This window comes from Desmodus rotundus, chromosome 2 (genome assembly GCF_022682495.2).
Source record: "Desmodus rotundus isolate HL8 chromosome 2, HLdesRot8A.1, whole genome shotgun sequence".
NCBI classification, from domain to species: domain Eukaryota; kingdom Metazoa; phylum Chordata; class Mammalia; order Chiroptera; family Phyllostomidae; genus Desmodus; species Desmodus rotundus.
This window is the reverse complement of record NC_071388.1, coordinates 97,326,157-97,344,304: the sequence shown is the minus strand read 5'-3', so window position 1 is coordinate 97,344,304 and position 18,148 is coordinate 97,326,157. Positions and strand designations below refer to the sequence as shown.

The following is an 18,148-nucleotide window of genomic DNA, read 5'->3' as shown; positions in this document are numbered from 1 at the left end:
GAAAACAGGGAGCCTTAATTTTGCATTTGAAACATGGAGGTGTGGTTAAATGATAGTTTATTAGGAATGAAGTGAGGATCTAGTTTAAGCACTGCTTCAGGTTTTTTCTTTTGTTAAGGTAAGATAACAATTAGCTGCTTTGTTTTTTCTCTGGATTTGAAAATATAGTTAAAGTATGCATATAAAGGATTATTTCATTTTCATTCTTAATAATGTAAAGATTCTGCCTCCAATATAATTCTGTGATTTGTCCTCTCAATCTCCACTGCCCTGACTTTATGTTAATTGTTAAAACAACCTCCTATCTCCTAACCAGTTTTCTCCTTCTGTCTCACATATTTCACATTTTCCTTGCTGAAAAAAGTTAGCTTTCTTAAAAGCACTTGTGGTACTGTCACACCTATTTAAAATTCTTCTCTTATTCCTCATCGCCTTTAGGAAACTTTGACATAACATACATACAATGACAGGAGTGACCATGTGTTCCAATTATGCTTGTCCAGCGTAATTATTAATCATATGCCCCTTCACTCAAGTGTCTCAGTTGGGGTGACAAGTGTACATTTATTCTGTTGCTAATCATTTCTGCCTTTTCTTTCCAAAAAAAAAATTTAATGAGATGTTTAGTTCTTGTCCTAATCCTAACCTTCCCTGAAGCGTCGATAGAACCCAGTCTGTTTCCCAATTTCTTCAGCTCCTCTACCCTTACATGCCTGTATATAGTTAGGCAGTACATTTAAACGTTAATAGTTAATTAGAATAGGTTAGGAATTTCTAATAAGGTTATATTGTAATAATAGATGAGTTTTTCCCCTCATTTTGAGTACCCAGTTCTGCTAACCTTTTGTCTAAAGTTACTTAAGACAAGTAGTCTCCCATTTTCCCAGTAGTAGGTACTCCTATGGAGTCAGGTAACACAGGTGTTTATATATTATTTCAGATTAATTAAATTCATAAGTGATATAATAGTGTAGTGCAAGGAAGTAGATTAGAATCCCAAGGGTCCTGGTCTCTTTCAATTGGATTACGTTATGTTTCCAGTTAGTTACGTTACGTTTCAGTTAGTTAATAGGTTAGCTTGTAGTTCATTTGAAAGGACCATGCAGTCAATGCTGATTTTTTTGGTCTAATCAAATTTGTCTCCTTATTGGACCCCAGAGAAGACGCATCCATTTCTGCCTCTTGCCAGTGTCTTTTTTTATTTTCACAATTAGAATGTTTTCCTTCTCTACTTACTAAGTTTTAACCTTTTCTTAAGACCTGAAATCTCACTTCTCCAATGAAATATTTTCTGATTATCTGTGCTCTCCATGATTATTCCTACAAAATAATTCCTGAAAATACCTACCAAGACATACCTTATGTATTATAGCAATTCCTGATTTCTCTTTCATAATGGTAATAACAAAACGTACACCAATTACCTAAAAATATTGATAAGTTTTTGGCATACATGATAGCCTACTTAACAATTAAGTGCCTTTAGGATATGTGGGACCTTAGAACATTCTTGTGAAGTATCCCAGAATGCATTATCCACAAAAATTAACCCTTACATACTTGATTTCTTAGAACATTATCCGCTCGTTTCCATGTGAATGAATACTGGCATTTCCAACTAGCTAAACAGAGTAAGCAGAAAATTGAATTCTGAGGTCATTTTAGCTATCAAAGAAATCAGATTAGACTGAACAATTGGTATTTATGATTCTGAATACTTAGTTAAACTATGATACTTATTTTTAAAGACTTCATAATTTTATAATTTTTTTAGTCTTTTTTGAGCAGGATTTTTCACTTAGCTCACCTGTTCCAACTATAGTTGAACACATTATCAAAAATGCCGTTGTGAGGCATGGAGAGCACAAAACAAAAATTGCCTTCAAATGCTTTTTTGCAGGTCCACTTCATCCAGCTCTCTGGGCCCTCTGCCATACTCATTTCACTCTCATGTATTCTGGGAAACATAAAACTATGTTGGAGATATCTGTTGGTTTCTAAGATTGCCACTTGTCTGTTTCGTTCTATTACTTAGGTAAATCGGTTTCTATATTATTATTTAACCCCTCTGCCCTGAACATTCTATTATTCATTATCACTTTTCTCATGAATAGACTGAGTTCTCTATTGAATTTTCTACTTAACATCTTTATTAGTGCTAAAATAAAGTAGTATTTTCCCTTTCCTAACATTGTTTCCTATGTGAGTAGACTACCTCACTCTTCTATTTATACTAGCTAGTCCTCCCATTCTTTGTTGGAAACTAGTCTCACTGAGGTGGGGGGTGGGTAATCCATATATAAGAGTAATATTATAAAAAAGAATAAATTTTAATTTATCATTTGTTCTTTTAAAAAAAATCATATAACCTATATAACCAGTGCTGTGCTGGATACCATAAAGGATACAAAAGAAGTCAAATATATAGTCCTTGTCCTTGAAAAGCTTACAAGGGATACAACTGACTCAGTTGAAGCAACTATTGAATATACACTAGTGTATAACCATATACTTAATTGTATGCTATATGTGTTCAAAGGTGTTTCACATGCTGTAGGTATTGCAAGACAGGTCTCCAGCAAGACTGGTGGGGGGAAAATGGAAGCCTCCTAAAAGGTGATAGAAGGACCCAGGGAGGTGGGCTCTTGAAGGAAGATTTGGATTTTGTTAGGTGTGCATAGAATCGTTGTAGCCTGCAAGGTATGAATGAAAAGAAAATATTCCTGTAGTCTTAGGAAGGTCATATGACTATTTCATGAACAATGAGCGATTAAATTGGATAAGTGGACATTTGGTAATTCACAATTCTGTGTAAGCCTGTCACACTATTTTACCAGTTGATGTTAGAGGGAGAAATTACATTGCATAGTTAAATGCTGATATGAAAACATACATAATATTTCTTACATGTAGTAGAATGCAAGAAAACTCAGTATGCCTTTCAATTGTACAGAGGAATTTATTGAATGTGTGGCTAAGGAAAGGATGTTTGTGTTTCTTGAGCACTTAAGTAGACTTAAGGTTTTTTTCTTAGTTAACTTGGTTAATCATCATAATTAACTTTTCAAAAATATCCTTGGCAATCTCTCACTTTTAATCCTTATTTCAGTATACAAATTGCAAATAATTTTAAATGATTAATAGATTACTTGAGAGCCAGCACTAGGATTGCTCTTTAGGAATATTCAAGGTTTATCAGTTTTTAACATTGGGTACTTGTGTATTTTGTGTGTAACCACTGAACCAGTGTCTGTTTTATGCATTTATCACAATGAAAACTGGGGAGGAGTAGCTGTTTGGAACAGGCATGGCACTTGTCCTGTGTTCTACTTAGATTAATTATTGCCCATAGGCATTTTTACATTGCTCTGGTTGGCTGGTTAATGCAGTAGAATTCTTGAGAGCTGATGCCCTGAGAATCAACCATAGGCCTTGGTATAGATATATGACTGTTTATAAGTGGTAATTTTAAAGGGCTCAAGATACAGTCATAACAGTTAGCTCCATGTTGAAATTTGATATTTGAAAGCAAAAGTCTATCATAGGACATATAAGGGAAAATTGCTCCTATCATTTTTGAGTTACCCAAATGCAAATTTATTTTGACTAATTGTTTATTGAAGGACTCATTTGCATTTATTCAATATCACAGAGACTTCCTTTTTGAAAAGCTTAATTTTTTCTGTTACTTTCTTCTATGGACTAGAATTGTGATGAGAGTTTGTTTCAATTTAAGAAAATGTGTTGCTGCACAGGTGAGGTAGTAGTTGAATCACTTGAAAGTTCATGTCAGTGTTTTAATTCTTTTCATTTTTTTCTTTTTCTTTTCTTTCTTTCAATTATTTATTTATTTATTTATTTGCTTTGTTCTGTTTTGTTTTATTTATTTACTTCTGTTTTTAGTTTTACAGGAGTGTTTTGGGCTCTTCATGGCCTTGCTAACATACTTGGCTGGCCATATTTAGTCTGCGCACTAATTGTTAGTTGGCCCAGTTGAGTCTTACTTTGTGATCTCAGTTTTTTTAGTCTGGTTTTCTATTTGTCCACCTGGTTGTGCTTTAGTTCATGAGAGATTTCTATTCTGATGGGCCGGATTTTAATCCGTGTACTAAATTTTAGTCTGCAGACTAAAAGTAATCCGCGGATTATTTATTTTTGCAAAATATTTAATTCCCCCACTGGAAACTATCCTAAAAGAGTGTTAAATTCTCTCAGAATAGCCAAGGGAATTCACAGCTACTGGTGAGTTCTGCCATCGTTTGTTCTCAATGCCTAGACATAATAGACCCTCCCACCTCCCTTGCATATTTGGCTCCGTTGTGCCTAGGTGTTGGTGTACATTACTATGCATGTCACCTATAACTGTGATAGTCCCTTAGTTGTATTGCTTATATTGTATATATTTTTGTTTAGCTTTTGGTGGGTGAATTGGGCATATTTGCAGATGGAACTGTGTTGGACTTATAGTGCTCAAAGACGTAGGATTTTTTTTTTCAGTGATTTTTTCCAAAAAGGAAAGAATGTTCTATATTTTCCTAAGTAATGGGTGCAAGGGTATGAGGGGGCAAAGCCCACAATAGAAAATATAAGTTTATACCCGCACTCCTGAGGTGATATGTCTATTTTCTGAAGAGTCCTAAGAAAATGAGAATGTCAGCAATATCTTTTAGCAGGGAAGTCAATCCAAAATGGAGAATAATCCGCGGTGGCCTGATCCTTCTTAGCTCACACAAATTGAAAATATCTGGCTTGAAATCTATAGTAATATAAATTAAATATATTTATTACTTTCCTCTCGTCACAATTTAGCAGAAAAATGTTTATACTGTGTAACTGGAATACATTAATAGAGAAAAATTAGCATATTGGGAACTCACGTCTTTAAAAAGCTGTCTTAAATGCCCCTCCCAGCCATCAATGGACAATGAATCCAGGTCATAGAAGACCAAACACTTTACTTTGGGAACTTTACTTCTAGATTTCATTTTGATTTTAACTTTTTTTGGTTTTGTATTTTTTTAATAAATGCACTGGCATTGGAACATAATAAACTAAAATTAAAATGTTTCTTTACTGTGCCTCACCATTGCGCAATCAAAAATTTTTTTGCATACACTGTGGTGAAATAATTTTTAAAACTTGGACTTGCTACTGTGAAGACTGATGTTTAAAGTTTATAACTGTATAAACATTTTCTATGTCCCTCCCCACACCATGGATTTCTTATAACATTGGATATATTTTTCCTTGCTGGACTATTCTCTTTTGGATTGACTTCCCCTGTTTGGATTATTTCACTGCATTATCATCTTTAGGATTCGTCAGGAACAGGACATTTCACCTCAGGAGTGCGGGTATGTACTTAAATTTTTTTTCCCAAAATTTCAGGGCAAGTCTATAAAACTAGGGGGAAAATTTTTTGAAAGGCTAAACAGTTACTTGTTCTTGAAATATAACAGTAAAAACAATGTAGGTAGCTCTGATTTCTGACTTCATTCACTCTCTGGTATAGGTTTTACTTCTGGTATATTTAGATTGTCAGTGTTCTGAGTGATTTATTGACATCTGGACTGAAGTTTAGGAATTGTGGGGGTTGAAAATTGTTTTTACAAGAATAAATATTGACAAAGGTCCACAGAACCATAAGTTATGAATATGAAGCAATTAAAATGAGTAAGTAATGAAGCAGCAGCAGAAACGTCTTTATTAAAAGTCAAATTTTAGTAGTTTTCTTTAGACACAAAGATAATTGAGAAGAACTGTTTTCTAGTTTGGCCGTAGTTTTTGGAAGTTGCATGCTACCACACCCTGTATTATGGTCAGAAATCTGAACTTTAGGAAACACTGGATTTTGACCTCACATATGTTTCCACTGAACCTTTATCTATAAGGTACTAAATCAAAGCTTTCCTCATCAAGAATCTTTTAAAAGACTTAAACTAAAAATGCATACTTTTTTTAAGTGTTGATTTTAATGTAGGTTCTTGAAATGAATTCTTTTTTACTTTTGTTTTTAACTCTCTGATTCCATGAGTTAGGATTCCATGGCAAAATAGGCTAATATGTGTCATAGTGCTAATTACAGATGGTCGCTCATAGCCTGTAAGATACTAAAAGGGTGTGGATGACTTTTTTAAATAATCAGAGACAAGTTTACAAAACTGGTTTATTAAGAGCTTTATACAGTCTTTTAACATAACATACAATTTTTAAATTTAAAATACAGTCACTGTCTAGCTACTCTACATTCGAATCTTTGTGGGAGATACTTATTTCTACTTTTAATTCTACTTCGGTGCCTCCCATGTTGGTACACAAGCAATTTCTATTGTACTGGCTGGCAAAATAAATCCATATGCTCTCATAAATGTACTCAAGGATAAAATATGTCAGTAGTGCTTAATATTTTCAATAAAAAATCTCTGTTTTCCTATTGTTTTCTTTTTACATACAAGTTTGATAACGGACCTGGCTAGGGAACATGAGAGGAAAAAATGAGGAAGAATAGTAGAATATCTAAACATTGCAAATAATACATAAAGTTAAGTTTTCTTGACTGAGGCAAGTCAGATCACTGAAAAGAATAAAAGGTAAAGCAGTTTTTGACCTTACTGAGGGTTAACGAGTTCTCCTACCTTCAGTTTAAGTGAATACCCACATTTACGTGAGCCATTCTCAGGAAACCTTAACCTCCCAGGCTCCTTCATGCCTTGCCACAATCTACATGTCCTTTCCTCACTTGTGGGTCTTTTTCCCTCCCTCACTGCACATGTGCTTCTTTATATGTGTCTGTTTACCTCTACCACTGCCACTACCACAACCACCCCTTCTATTTGATTCTACGTTCTTCTTATCAAGAGACACATCTTTTTTCTTTTTTTAGTTTCAAAGGCTTTCTGTCCATGTGCTTATGTTTTCTGTTTCCCCTTCTGTTTTTGTTCTTCAACTGTCCATAATTTAGAACAAAGTATATTTTCATAGTTTTATGTATTGATCAGGGATTTTAAAACATACATAAATAGAAAGCTTTCTATTTTTTTTTTAATTTTTTTGTTGTTTTTTGCATTTTACTTCACTACAGTCTTCATTCAGTTGACTTTTGTGAGTTAATGGCTCTTGATGAAAACTATATTTCTCTCTTTCTGATTAAAACCCAAGAGTATTCATACAAATGAGTGTAATCTGGCCATGTTCCTGATAAACAGCTACTTCAGAAAACAATTTTGTACATTTTGTCAAATTCTGGGTATTCAAGAATTTCTTCAAACAATGATAGGTTCTGTTTATTGAAAAGATAGACTTAGAGTAAATAGCTTTTCTTTTGGGAAAAAAAGAAAAAAGTTTGCCAAATTCGAACAGTGCTGTCCATTATCAACAATTGCTCTGCTAAAAATCACACAAAAGAAGCAAATTTTTATCTACTGACACCGCAGTCAAAACTTAAAATTTTTGTTTATATTTTTCTTGTGTTGGCCCCTAAAACCCATCCTTTCTCTTGTGCCTGTCATATTTTATGTGCATGTTTGATTGTTCTGCTTTATGATTAGCATATATAGATTTTTATCCCATTTCCCCTAGTTTTTTTCTCTGAGCTTTTCTCATCTAGTCTTTAATTAACAATCAGTTTATCCCAGTGTAGTGAATCATATACAGTTAACTCTTTTCATCCTAGAAGGTTTCTTTCACAAATGCAACCATGTTTTTGTACGTTGTGGGAATTAACTCAGTACGCAGAAGATAAATTACTAAGGTTCTTTAAAAACATTAATTGTTCTTTTCCTTGTTTTGTACTGCAGGTCTTCCGACCCCGAACTCCACCAGAGGCAATTGCACTGTGTAGCCGTCTGCTTGAGTATACACCAACTGCCCGATTGACGCCACTGGAAGCTTGTGCACATTCATTTTTTGATGAATTACGGGACCCAAATGTCAAACTACCAAATGGGCGAGACACACCTGCACTCTTCAACTTCACCACTCAAGGTAATTTCACTATTTACCTTCAAGGTTCTATTTCATTGCCAGTTACTATTGTTAAGTTCTTACTGTGCCTTATTTGTAAATTAAACTGTCTCATAGGTATGTGTGTATACAAAAAAAACATAGTATATGTAGGGTTCGGTACTGTCCTGAGTTTCAGGCATCCACTGCAGGTCTTAGAACATATCCCTGTGGGTAAAGAGGGACTACTGTAATTACATTTGACTCATCATTCACTTTCATATAAATGGAGTCACGTAATAGATTACCTTTTGTGTCTGGCTTCTTTTAGTTAGTATGGTAAACCTATTGTGTGAACATGACTATGAAGAGTAAGCATTTGAATAATATAGTGTTAAAGTAAAGCTTAAAACAAGGCTAACTGCAATTTGATATTTGTTACTTTGCCACAAGTAAGTAGCCATAAACGGTAATTAGTATAACTTTCATATAATCAAAAGAAGTATTTCTGTGATCAACTAAAGGACAAAGAGAGATGAACAGATAAGAGACAGAAAACTTTGACAACCTTCTGACATCCTGGCTCCACAACCTAGGAGACTATTCAGACATTTCACTTTTTTGGCACTGGGCTTCAATGTTCTAGGACCCCTTGATTGACAGTATTATCTGCATCCAGACAGTGGAAACTGGACTGTACCTTTGGCACATCCCCTTTCCTTCAATCATTGGATTTCAAAGGTTGGGCATAGCTGAATCAAGCCTTAGAAAGCGGGTAGAATCAGGAAATCCCAAAAGGGATCAGTTTTTCTTTTTACCTATCAATTTCTTATCTATTCCAAGGCTGGAATATATTGGCAAATAGGTTGTTTTGTATGGTTAGAGGTGTGTCTCCAATTAACCCCACCAGAAGCATTCCCTGTCCCAGTTTCATTGGTGTGAAATTTTACCAAGGTCAGTTATTTCAATGAGCATTGTGGGCATAGGACAGGACAATGGTTGGGCAGTAAAAATTATTAACTATTTAATATGATTTAGTTTGAAGAGTTTACTTCTCTACCACTTAGCTGGGTTATCTGAGAGAAAGGTAGCTTTGTGGAGAAATAAGGAAGAATAGTGGATAAGTGGCTAGGCCAGAAGAGGGAAGAACTGCTTAAATGAGAGTAAAAATAGGATATTTGGGGCAACAAGCAAACTCACGCAGATGTGGATGACTGGGACTTCAGGGACAAGAGTATCTGGATATGAGGAAAGCAGATGGTGAAATAGGAAAGGTGATCTGGAAAGCAAGTTAAAAAAAAGACAGTAAAAGGAAGAGTAAGAAACAGAAAAGGATCAGAGAAACAGATTTTTAACAGAGTGTAGGAATGTGTCACAGAATAGAAAGTGATGCAGACAGTATAGAGAACAAGTTGGGGATAGGCAATAAAAGCAAGTTCTAGAAGCCCAGTTCATCAAAGGGTTATACTTTTTCATTTGAAAGCAGTAGACTACTTATTTATGTAACTCATTATATATGATGATTAATTAGCAGGTTCTGTGATCTTTGTAGCGATGAATTTTAAAACAATTTTTCTGTTATAAAATAGTGATTCATGTAAATATGGCCAGCACACCTGAAGTGATGAAGTTTCTTTTTATATTATTCTTGAATTGCTATAAACCTTGATTTGAGGCTTTTTGGGTTTTAGACTGTCTTATTATAATTTACAATAGCAAAAATAAATTTACATAAGATAGGAACTCTTGATTTATATGTAGGACATGAATCAAATCATAAAGTGAAACTAATAAACTGCTCTAATTTGCAGTGCCCCTACATTTTTTTATAAAAAACTAAACTGTAAACCTTTCATGTAGCTATCCCTGTTTTCTATTGTGTTCTTTTGAGTGAAAATGCCTATAAAACATCTTTTTATAAGACAGTGAACTTGAGGAAATTTGGGTATAAATAAATGGATTATTCTGTAAATAAATGAGAGGTGAAGCTGTTTGTACATATGAAAGGAATTGATGTCAGAATTATTCTTTAATATTTTATAAATAACCTAGAAGAGTACATTTTCTAGATAAGCAAGCTGTACTCTTCTAGGTACTGAAATGTTAAACGATTGGAAATTCACTGCAGGAAGAGCTTGAGAAAAGTCGTGAGCGCACTGAAAGGGGGCAGGTATGTTTCAGTTTAGGGGACTAGAGTAATAATAAATAATGTTGACTGTACTCAAGATTTTAAGATCTAAATTATCAGTTACTTATGAGAATTAATTGTCATTTTCCATGAGATTATTTGGTTCACTCTGCCGCTTTGGTCATGCTACTGAGAAGAATGTAGAATGATACAGGAACAAACAAGAAAAAAGTAGTATCTTGACTTAAAAGTTCTGTGTGTGGTTTGGACAGATACAGTTCCGGGAAGACCAGAACACTGGTAATATATGATAAATAAGCAAGACAATAAAAATATGCTGTATTTGTTGGGTTGCAACCTCCTCAGGAGTTTCCCAGATGTAATAGAAACTGAGACCAAAAAAAAGGCAGACTGCTCCAGATTCACAGGTGGCAGGTTAAATAAACAAGGGAAGTTACAGGCTTGTCGTGGGTGGCAAGACAAGCAGATCTCAGTACCTGCCTGCCTAATCTTAAGAGGTTTTATAAAGGCCCTAACTAGGTTTAGTCATGCACCTAAGGAGCTTTACCTGGGGCCAGTCATGTACTCAGTCCAGATAGTCTCAACACCTCATTTCTATCTCGAAGCTGTATCTTTGGAGGAGCTTCTGGAAGCAGGAAAGCAAACAGCTCACATTCCAAAGCACAAGGGAGTAGATGAGGACCTTCCAGTTGCTTGGGTTCAGCTCGAGGCTCCAACTTCTGGTCATGTCTTCTTTCTGATCTTCCTCAACATATGAAAAGATGTAAGTCAGACCTGAAGTTAGTTCCCATTCTGCCTTGGACCTTGGCCAAGGCATTATCTTGAAGTTTCCTCATTGAAAAAAAATAAGGTAGTAGGAGTAAAGAATATTCAGGGAGACTTTCAACTCCAAAATTCTGATTATAAAAATGAATTGACTCCAGAAAGAAAAGAAAAATAGGAGATAAAGCTAAAAACATAGACCATGCTAGGGTGAGATATGTAAAATCATGATATAAAGTAGACACAGAAAAACACAGACCGATTCCCCCTGAATTCAAAATATTAGCAGTTTTATTTTTAAATGCTCAAAAAGTTTTTATTAGTAGGATAAAAAGAACTCATAGTAATGCTTCATTTATTCAACTTCATCAAGAGTGGAATTCTGAATATAACATTTTTAGGTTATAAAGGTAATTCTTTTTAATCACCAGAATTTTTAAAATATTAACATTTTGCCAGGTATAACTTCTAAAATATATCACCACTGTAAATGTAGAGTACCAGACACATTCAGACATTTTTAGGTGACTGGTATAAGTTGCGATGCTCCCTCTTCGGCAGTTCTGGGATAATCATGTTGTCTTCTCGTGACACTGCCAGTATCACCAAGCAGCAGGAATAAGCCTTGTAATTATTTGTTTACTGTTTGTCTGGTCTTCTAATTAGTACTTAATTTTCTGAATGAGTACAGAAGATACAGTCAACATTTGGAACTTAGGGATTTCCTAGGCACTTTGAAATTAAGAGGAAAGAAGCAGTAATGAGAAGGTTACTTGTTTATCTAAAAAAAAAATGAGTAATGTGTGAGATCAAGATGCATCAACCTAGCATTTGAATTACTGTTCAGAAAGGTACACAAGTGAAATGAGCACACCATTGTTAAATCATTTAAACCTTTTTGAATGGAGAGAAATAACAGCTTAACTATGTAGACAACCACTGGACATTTTAACATATACTGATACACACAAAAAAAGGCGGCTTTTTTTAGTGTCTCCTTTCTGGAGATCTTCAGGTTGAGCTCCCTCAAAGCTAACAGAGGAAGAAGATTCCCTTCTGTGTATTTTATTACAGCACTGTAAGAGTAGACCTAGTCAACAAAAGGGGTTCTTTCTTTCCTCTGGTTAACACATCGATTGTTGCTCTCAAATTTATCTTCAGTTTTCAAACTACACAGTTTTAACAAACATATGTATCCTCCCCACTCCAGGAAAAAAAATAAACCTAGGAAAGTTTCTTACCTGCTTCTTTTTATCATTAATTTGGGGAATCTTATATTTGGAAGAGTAGAGATTTTAGATTAAGGGAAACTTCAGGTTTTGTCAGGTGGTTAGGTATCATTGACTTAGTGTTTTTTGTGGAAATTTTTATTCTGTAGTGTGCAGTATAAACAGCAGTGCAGTAAAATGTAGTTAAATGAATTTGGTTAACCTTTTGGTTGATTGATATCTGTGTTGGTTGTTTTATAAATACATATTTTTAAATCAATTTTGCTTTCCTTTAAATTGTTTGCATGTATTAAAATGTTTGGTTATGGAGCATATAATGATTGATACACTGCGAAACATTCTTAATATTTCCTAATAAACTACTAAGTTTATTAGGAAAACCGATGAATAGTTTCATGACATGTTCAATTGTTTAAAGAAATCTTTGTCATGCATTAATTTTTCTACAACCTTCTGGAACCGGTTGCCATGTTATTTTGATTCATGTCTTTGAGGTAACAATCTGTCTCTTATTCTTCCCAAGAATTCTGCCTCTTCTCCAAAGCTAGCCCCATATCAATATTATGGACCTTTCTACTCTCAATCCTAGCACACATATTTAGTAAATAAGTACTACTGTACTTTTTATTTTTAATCTCTTCTACACCCCCTATTCTCTGTATTCAAGAATACATTCACTCTCCTGATCTTGAAAGCTTCTGTTGCTATCTTGTTTCAGTCCTCCAAAATGTCATCCTTTTTTACATTCTTTCACTGCAATTTGTGTCCATACTCATTGTCTCAGTTTTCTTACTATTCATTGCCGTAGATGGACAGGGAGCTTGAGAGTAGGTAGTAATTATTACAAGCAAAAAACAAACACAAACATATCACACTAGTTGTTGTGACAGCCCCATAGAAGTGCCCATAATCTGTCCCAACAAAAGAGACACACTTGTAGTATAGAGAACAGGACTGTAACAAAAGTACAAGAGGGCTTCCTCATTCACACAGACAAAAGCTATGACCCTTAACAAGCGGTCTGAAGTAGAGAAGAGCTAAAAGGTGGAAAGCAGTAAACCTTAAGAATGCCTGTAATTAAGGACGAGAAGAGGACAGTGGGTAGAGGTTGGAGGGGTATAGAACTATGAGTGACTGTCCAGTTTAGAATTCCTTGACCTTTAGGATGTTTGGTTCAAAAAAGTTCGCAGAAGTATCCCCCACTCCCCCCAAAAAGGCCACTTACTGGCAACTCTAGGTTAAAAACCTAGCCTTTCTGATCGTTTTGTGGACTTGACTTACGTTCTCTCCCTGTGTCTTTGGATGTGGCAAAGCCTCGAGGATTTCATAGCTTCTCCTTTTTTTGCCTCTGATTTTCTTCACTTTTCCCCTTCTGTAGTTTCTGCTGTTTCCCTTCCAAAGACCAAATGACTGTCAGCTACCTAGGGAAAAATTATTGCACTCTCCCCCCTGCCCAATCCCCTCTGCTCTCTGTGTGTGTGTGTGTGTGTGTGTACCCTTACCCAGGATAAGACACAAAACCACCATGGCTTCTGAACTAGGCATACAGATACACAGAAAGATAGGTGATTGGGTAAAAGAGAGTTAACAAATGGGAGCAGATGGGCAGCATGGACCATGAGTAAAGTGACCACAGACCCTGATACTCAGTTATCTTAAAGATTATCTTAAAAGTTGCTTTCTCAAACATATCTTATATTAAAATCTCTGGTCATCCTTTATTTTATTTTTTTAGATATTGGCCCCTTAGTCATAGAGATCTTTTAATTTGAAAGTGTCTGTATCCTCAGTAGGTTGAATGCCTCTCTTGCCAGCTTATTTGTCTAGTTGTCTTTCCATTTTCTATTTCTGTTGATCAGACAAAGACAGTTAATGTTTTCTCTCTCTGTATCTTGGGACCTAACACACTGTTTCATGTTCAATGAATGGACGGATTTTAAAGAAGCCTTTCTATTTTAGCAGATTTTTATCTTCATGGGGATGGTAAATCTGACTTTCTTTTAAGGTTACTGAGAATAACTACCACATCCTGTGTTCATTTTTATTCCTAGAACCATAAACCATCAGCCATGGCAACTGGGATTCTCTTGCTTTACTAGGTGTAAGATTGTGATTAAAATAGACCTGACTTGAAATAAAAACAGCATAGGATTTTCCTGCTCCTCAGTGAAAACCAAAACAGCTACTAAAGCTGATGATGCAGAAACAGCATCTCTTCGACCCTGATCGTTAGGGCAGTGGTTTTCCAACTGTCTTCCCAGGGAAGACTGTTATTTGATGAGCTGACCTAAGTCATCTTATTTAAGGAAAAAAAGATAACTTTTTTTCACCTATTCATTTTTTTTATAAATACCGGCATCAGCTTGTTTTTTCTTGTTGAATCAGATGTTATTTAGATATTTAGGTACCAAGTTAAGTAAGTCAGTATTGGTGGGGCTTTACACCAGAAAACATTTTTAAACTACTGCATTAAAATATTAATTCCCTTGCTAGTGGCTGCGTGGACAAGCAGTGACACTAAGCAGTGACAAATAGGAACTGCTTAGAGGTTTCCTTCTGGAATGATGAAAATGTTTTGAAACTAGATAGAGGGGTAATGGTTGTACAAGATTGTGAATGCACTAAGTGCCACTAAATTATAACTTTAAAATGGTTAATTTTTTGTGAATTTTATTTTAATTTAAAAAAAATACTGGGCACTGGCTGTGTGGCTCACTTAGTTGGAGCGTCAGCCCTTTACACCAAAAGGTTACAGGTTTGATCCCCAGTTGGCGGCACATATGGAATGCTTCTCTCTATATGTATAGAGTCTATCTATCTTTCTGTCTCTCTCTGTCCACCCTCTCCCCCCTTCTACTGTCTCTGAAATCAGTAAGCATATTCTCTGGTAAGGATTTAAAAACTATTTCTTAATTTTTTAAATTCCATGCCATATCCATGAATTTCCAAAATGTATGCTTGTAGCTCAGAGGATAATGTCCTTCTGTAGCTGGTATGGTCTTTAAATTATGACATTTATTAAAGTGAAAATGAACACTCACTGGTTAAATGCTGGGAGAACAGTCACATTACCTAAAGTTAACATCAGGTGCTTATATGTACAAGCTTACCACCACTCCTTGCTATCTGTCTATATCATTAGATCCACCCAATATCATTTTAAGATTATTTTTTAAGGCTCATATAAATAACTTGATTCTTTAAAGAAAACCAGCCTATATACAGGTAACAGTGAGAAACTTTCCACATGCAGATGAAAAGCCTGTTTCAAAATTTTAAAAAGTAACAATCTGAACTGGTCAAGATAGAGGCGAGGTAAACACGTTTCACCTCCTTGTGAAACCACGGAAAGAATTACAACTAGACCTCAAAACAAGTAACACCCAGAACTGTCAGAAATTGAGCTGTATAGAAGTCGGACAACCAAGGATTTAAAGAAGCCACATTCATCCAGATGGGTAGGAGGGGCAGAGGAGCAGGGAGACATGGTATGGCACAGAGAGGCAGCAGCAGTGAAACAGGCAGTCCCACATTCACATGTAGTGGATAAAAATCAGGAGGGACACCTTGGGAGTAAGCAGTCCTAGCCCCAGGCCAGACCATACAGTCCAGGATTCCAGCTCCAAGACAATAAATCTCCATAACTTGTGGCTGTAAAAACCAGTGGAGGTTGGGGTGGGGGGGGCATAAGAAACTGCTGGATTTTCAGGAGACTCCACTTAAAGGACCCACACAACTTAAAATGTACGCAAACCCACCCACCCTGGGATTCAGCAACAGGGCAACAGCTGGAAGGGCACCAGTTGCATAGAGCAAGTGCCAGGCAAATCTCCAGAAGCCAGGCAGCAGCATACCCAATCACCTCCCCCAACACAGAACCAAAAAGCAGTGAAGCAGATTGCCCCACCCTGGCAATTACCTAAGGCTCTGCCCCACAGAATTTACAGGTGCCCTACCCACAATAGGCCAACTACTAAGACAGAGAGTCAAAGCAGCTCTACCTAATACATAGAAACAAACACAGGGAGGCCACCAAATTGAGGAGACAAGGAAATATGGTCCAAATGAAAGAACAGAACAAACTTCCGGAAAAAGAATTAAAATGAATATAGTCAACCTATCACATGGAGAGTTCAAACATTGGTGATCAGGATTCTCAAAGAACTCATTGAGTATGGCAACAAAATAATAAAGACACAGGAAGAAATTAAGGTTACACTAAGTGAAATAAAAGTCTTTGGGGAACCAACAGCGCCGAAGATGAAGCCAGAATTCAAATCAATGATTTGGAACATAAGAAAGAAGCATTCGACCAGAACAGCAAGAAGTAAAAAAGAATTCAAAAAAACGAGGATAGTATAAGGTGCCTCTGGGACAATCTCCAAACATACCAACATCCAAATCATAGGGATGCCAGAAGGAGAAGAGGAAGAGCAAGAAATGTAAAACTTACTTGAAAAAATAATGAAAGAAAACTTCCCTGATTTGGTGAAGGAAATAGACGTACAAGTTCAGGAAGCACAGGGAATCCCAAAAAAGTTGGACCCAAAGAGGACCACACCAAGACACATCATAATTAAAATGCCAAAGGTAAAAGATAAAGAGAGAATCTTAAAAGCAGCAAGAGAAGAGAGTTACCTACAAAGGAGTTTTCATAAGACTGTCATCTGATTTCTCAAAAGAAACTTTTCAGGCTAGAAGGGACTGACAAGAAGTATTTGAAGTCACGAAAGGCAAGGACTTACATCCAGGATTCCTCTATCCATCAAAGCTATCATTTATAATTGAAGGTCAGGTAAAATGCTTCCCAGACCAGGTAAAGCTGAAGGAGTTCATCATCACCAAGCCATTATTACATGAAATGTTAAAGGGACTTATTTAAGAAAAAGAAGATCAAAACTATGAACATTAAAATGGCAACAAATTCACTACTGTGTCAACAACTGAATCTTAAAAAAACAAACTAAGTGAACAACCAGAACAGGAACAGAATCATAGATATGGAGATCATTTGGAGGGTTATTACCTGGGAAGGGGGAGAATTTGGGGGGAAGTTCAGGGAGTAAGCAGCATAAATAGTAGGTACAAAATAGACAGGGGGAATGTTAAGAATAGTATAGGAAATGGAGAAGCCAAAGAACTTATATGTAGGACCCATGGACATTAAGGGCGTGATTGCTGGAGGCAGTGGGGGTACTGGGCAGAAGTAGGCAAAGGGGGGAAAATTGGGACAACTGTAATAGCATAATTAAGAAAATATATATTTTTAAAGGTAACAATATAACAATCTTACTGAGTTAAAAACAAGATAGAATTAAGACATTCTCGTTTTCAGTAAAAGCAGTGAAACTTTAGAGATGACTGTTAAATCCTGTTTCCACTAGCATTTGGATAGATCTTATCTGCCCTCGTCTTACAAACAACTGCATAGATTGTTTGCTTACAGTTAGGAGTGCAGACACACGCAGACACACTAGCTGTGGTCATATTCTTTTTTCTCTGACACCATCACCCTCAATTCCTGCAGTCACATGTTGTCAGAGTAGTTTGGGAAAACATATTTAAGTTAATGAAGGATGGGAGTAAATCTTACTAATGCTTATTCTCAAACTTTTGGCCAATACCTTCTTCCAGATAGCTTTCATTCTCAGGCATATTCTAATTTTAGCTGAGAATGCCTTGATTATGTATCAGCAACATTTCTGTGTGCTTTCTCTGTAGTTCATTTATTTAGTTCAGATGCAGGTTTATCACATCTTTTGTTTTTTTTTTTTCTATTACATCAGTGTTTTACTGTAGTATATTAACTGTTACCAGTAAAATAGTTTCACATATAAAGTTAAAAGTGAGCTCTAACATATATGTCTTACCTTTTCTTCAGAACTGTCAAGTAATCCACCTCTAGCTACAATCCTTATTCCTCCTCATGCTCGGATTCAAGCAGCTGCTTCAACCCCTACAAATGCCACAGCAGCCTCAGGTGAGAACCCACAGGTCTCTTCTGTAGAAATATATTTTTTTTAAAAATAGATATGATTATCTCCATTTCATTTCTTCTGTTACATGT

At 35.8% G+C, this 18,148-nt stretch overlaps 1 protein-coding gene across 2 annotated transcripts in view; it reads left to right on the top strand.

The window, feature by feature from the left end:
• Nucleotides 1-18,148, top strand: part of GSK3B (glycogen synthase kinase 3 beta) — a 201,190-nt gene that overhangs the window by 171,339 nt on the left and 11,703 nt on the right. The window contains exons 9-11 of one of the 2 annotated variants that reach the window (XM_024578020.4): nucleotides 5,316-5,354; nucleotides 7,797-7,983; nucleotides 17,963-18,061. In XM_024578020.4, the coding sequence (XP_024433788.1) occupies nucleotides 5,316-5,354; nucleotides 7,797-7,983; nucleotides 17,963-18,061 (325 nt within the window). The remainder of the gene's footprint in view (nucleotides 1-5,315; nucleotides 5,355-7,796; nucleotides 7,984-17,962; nucleotides 18,062-18,148) is intronic. The other variant, XM_024578021.4, reaches the window with a different exon arrangement.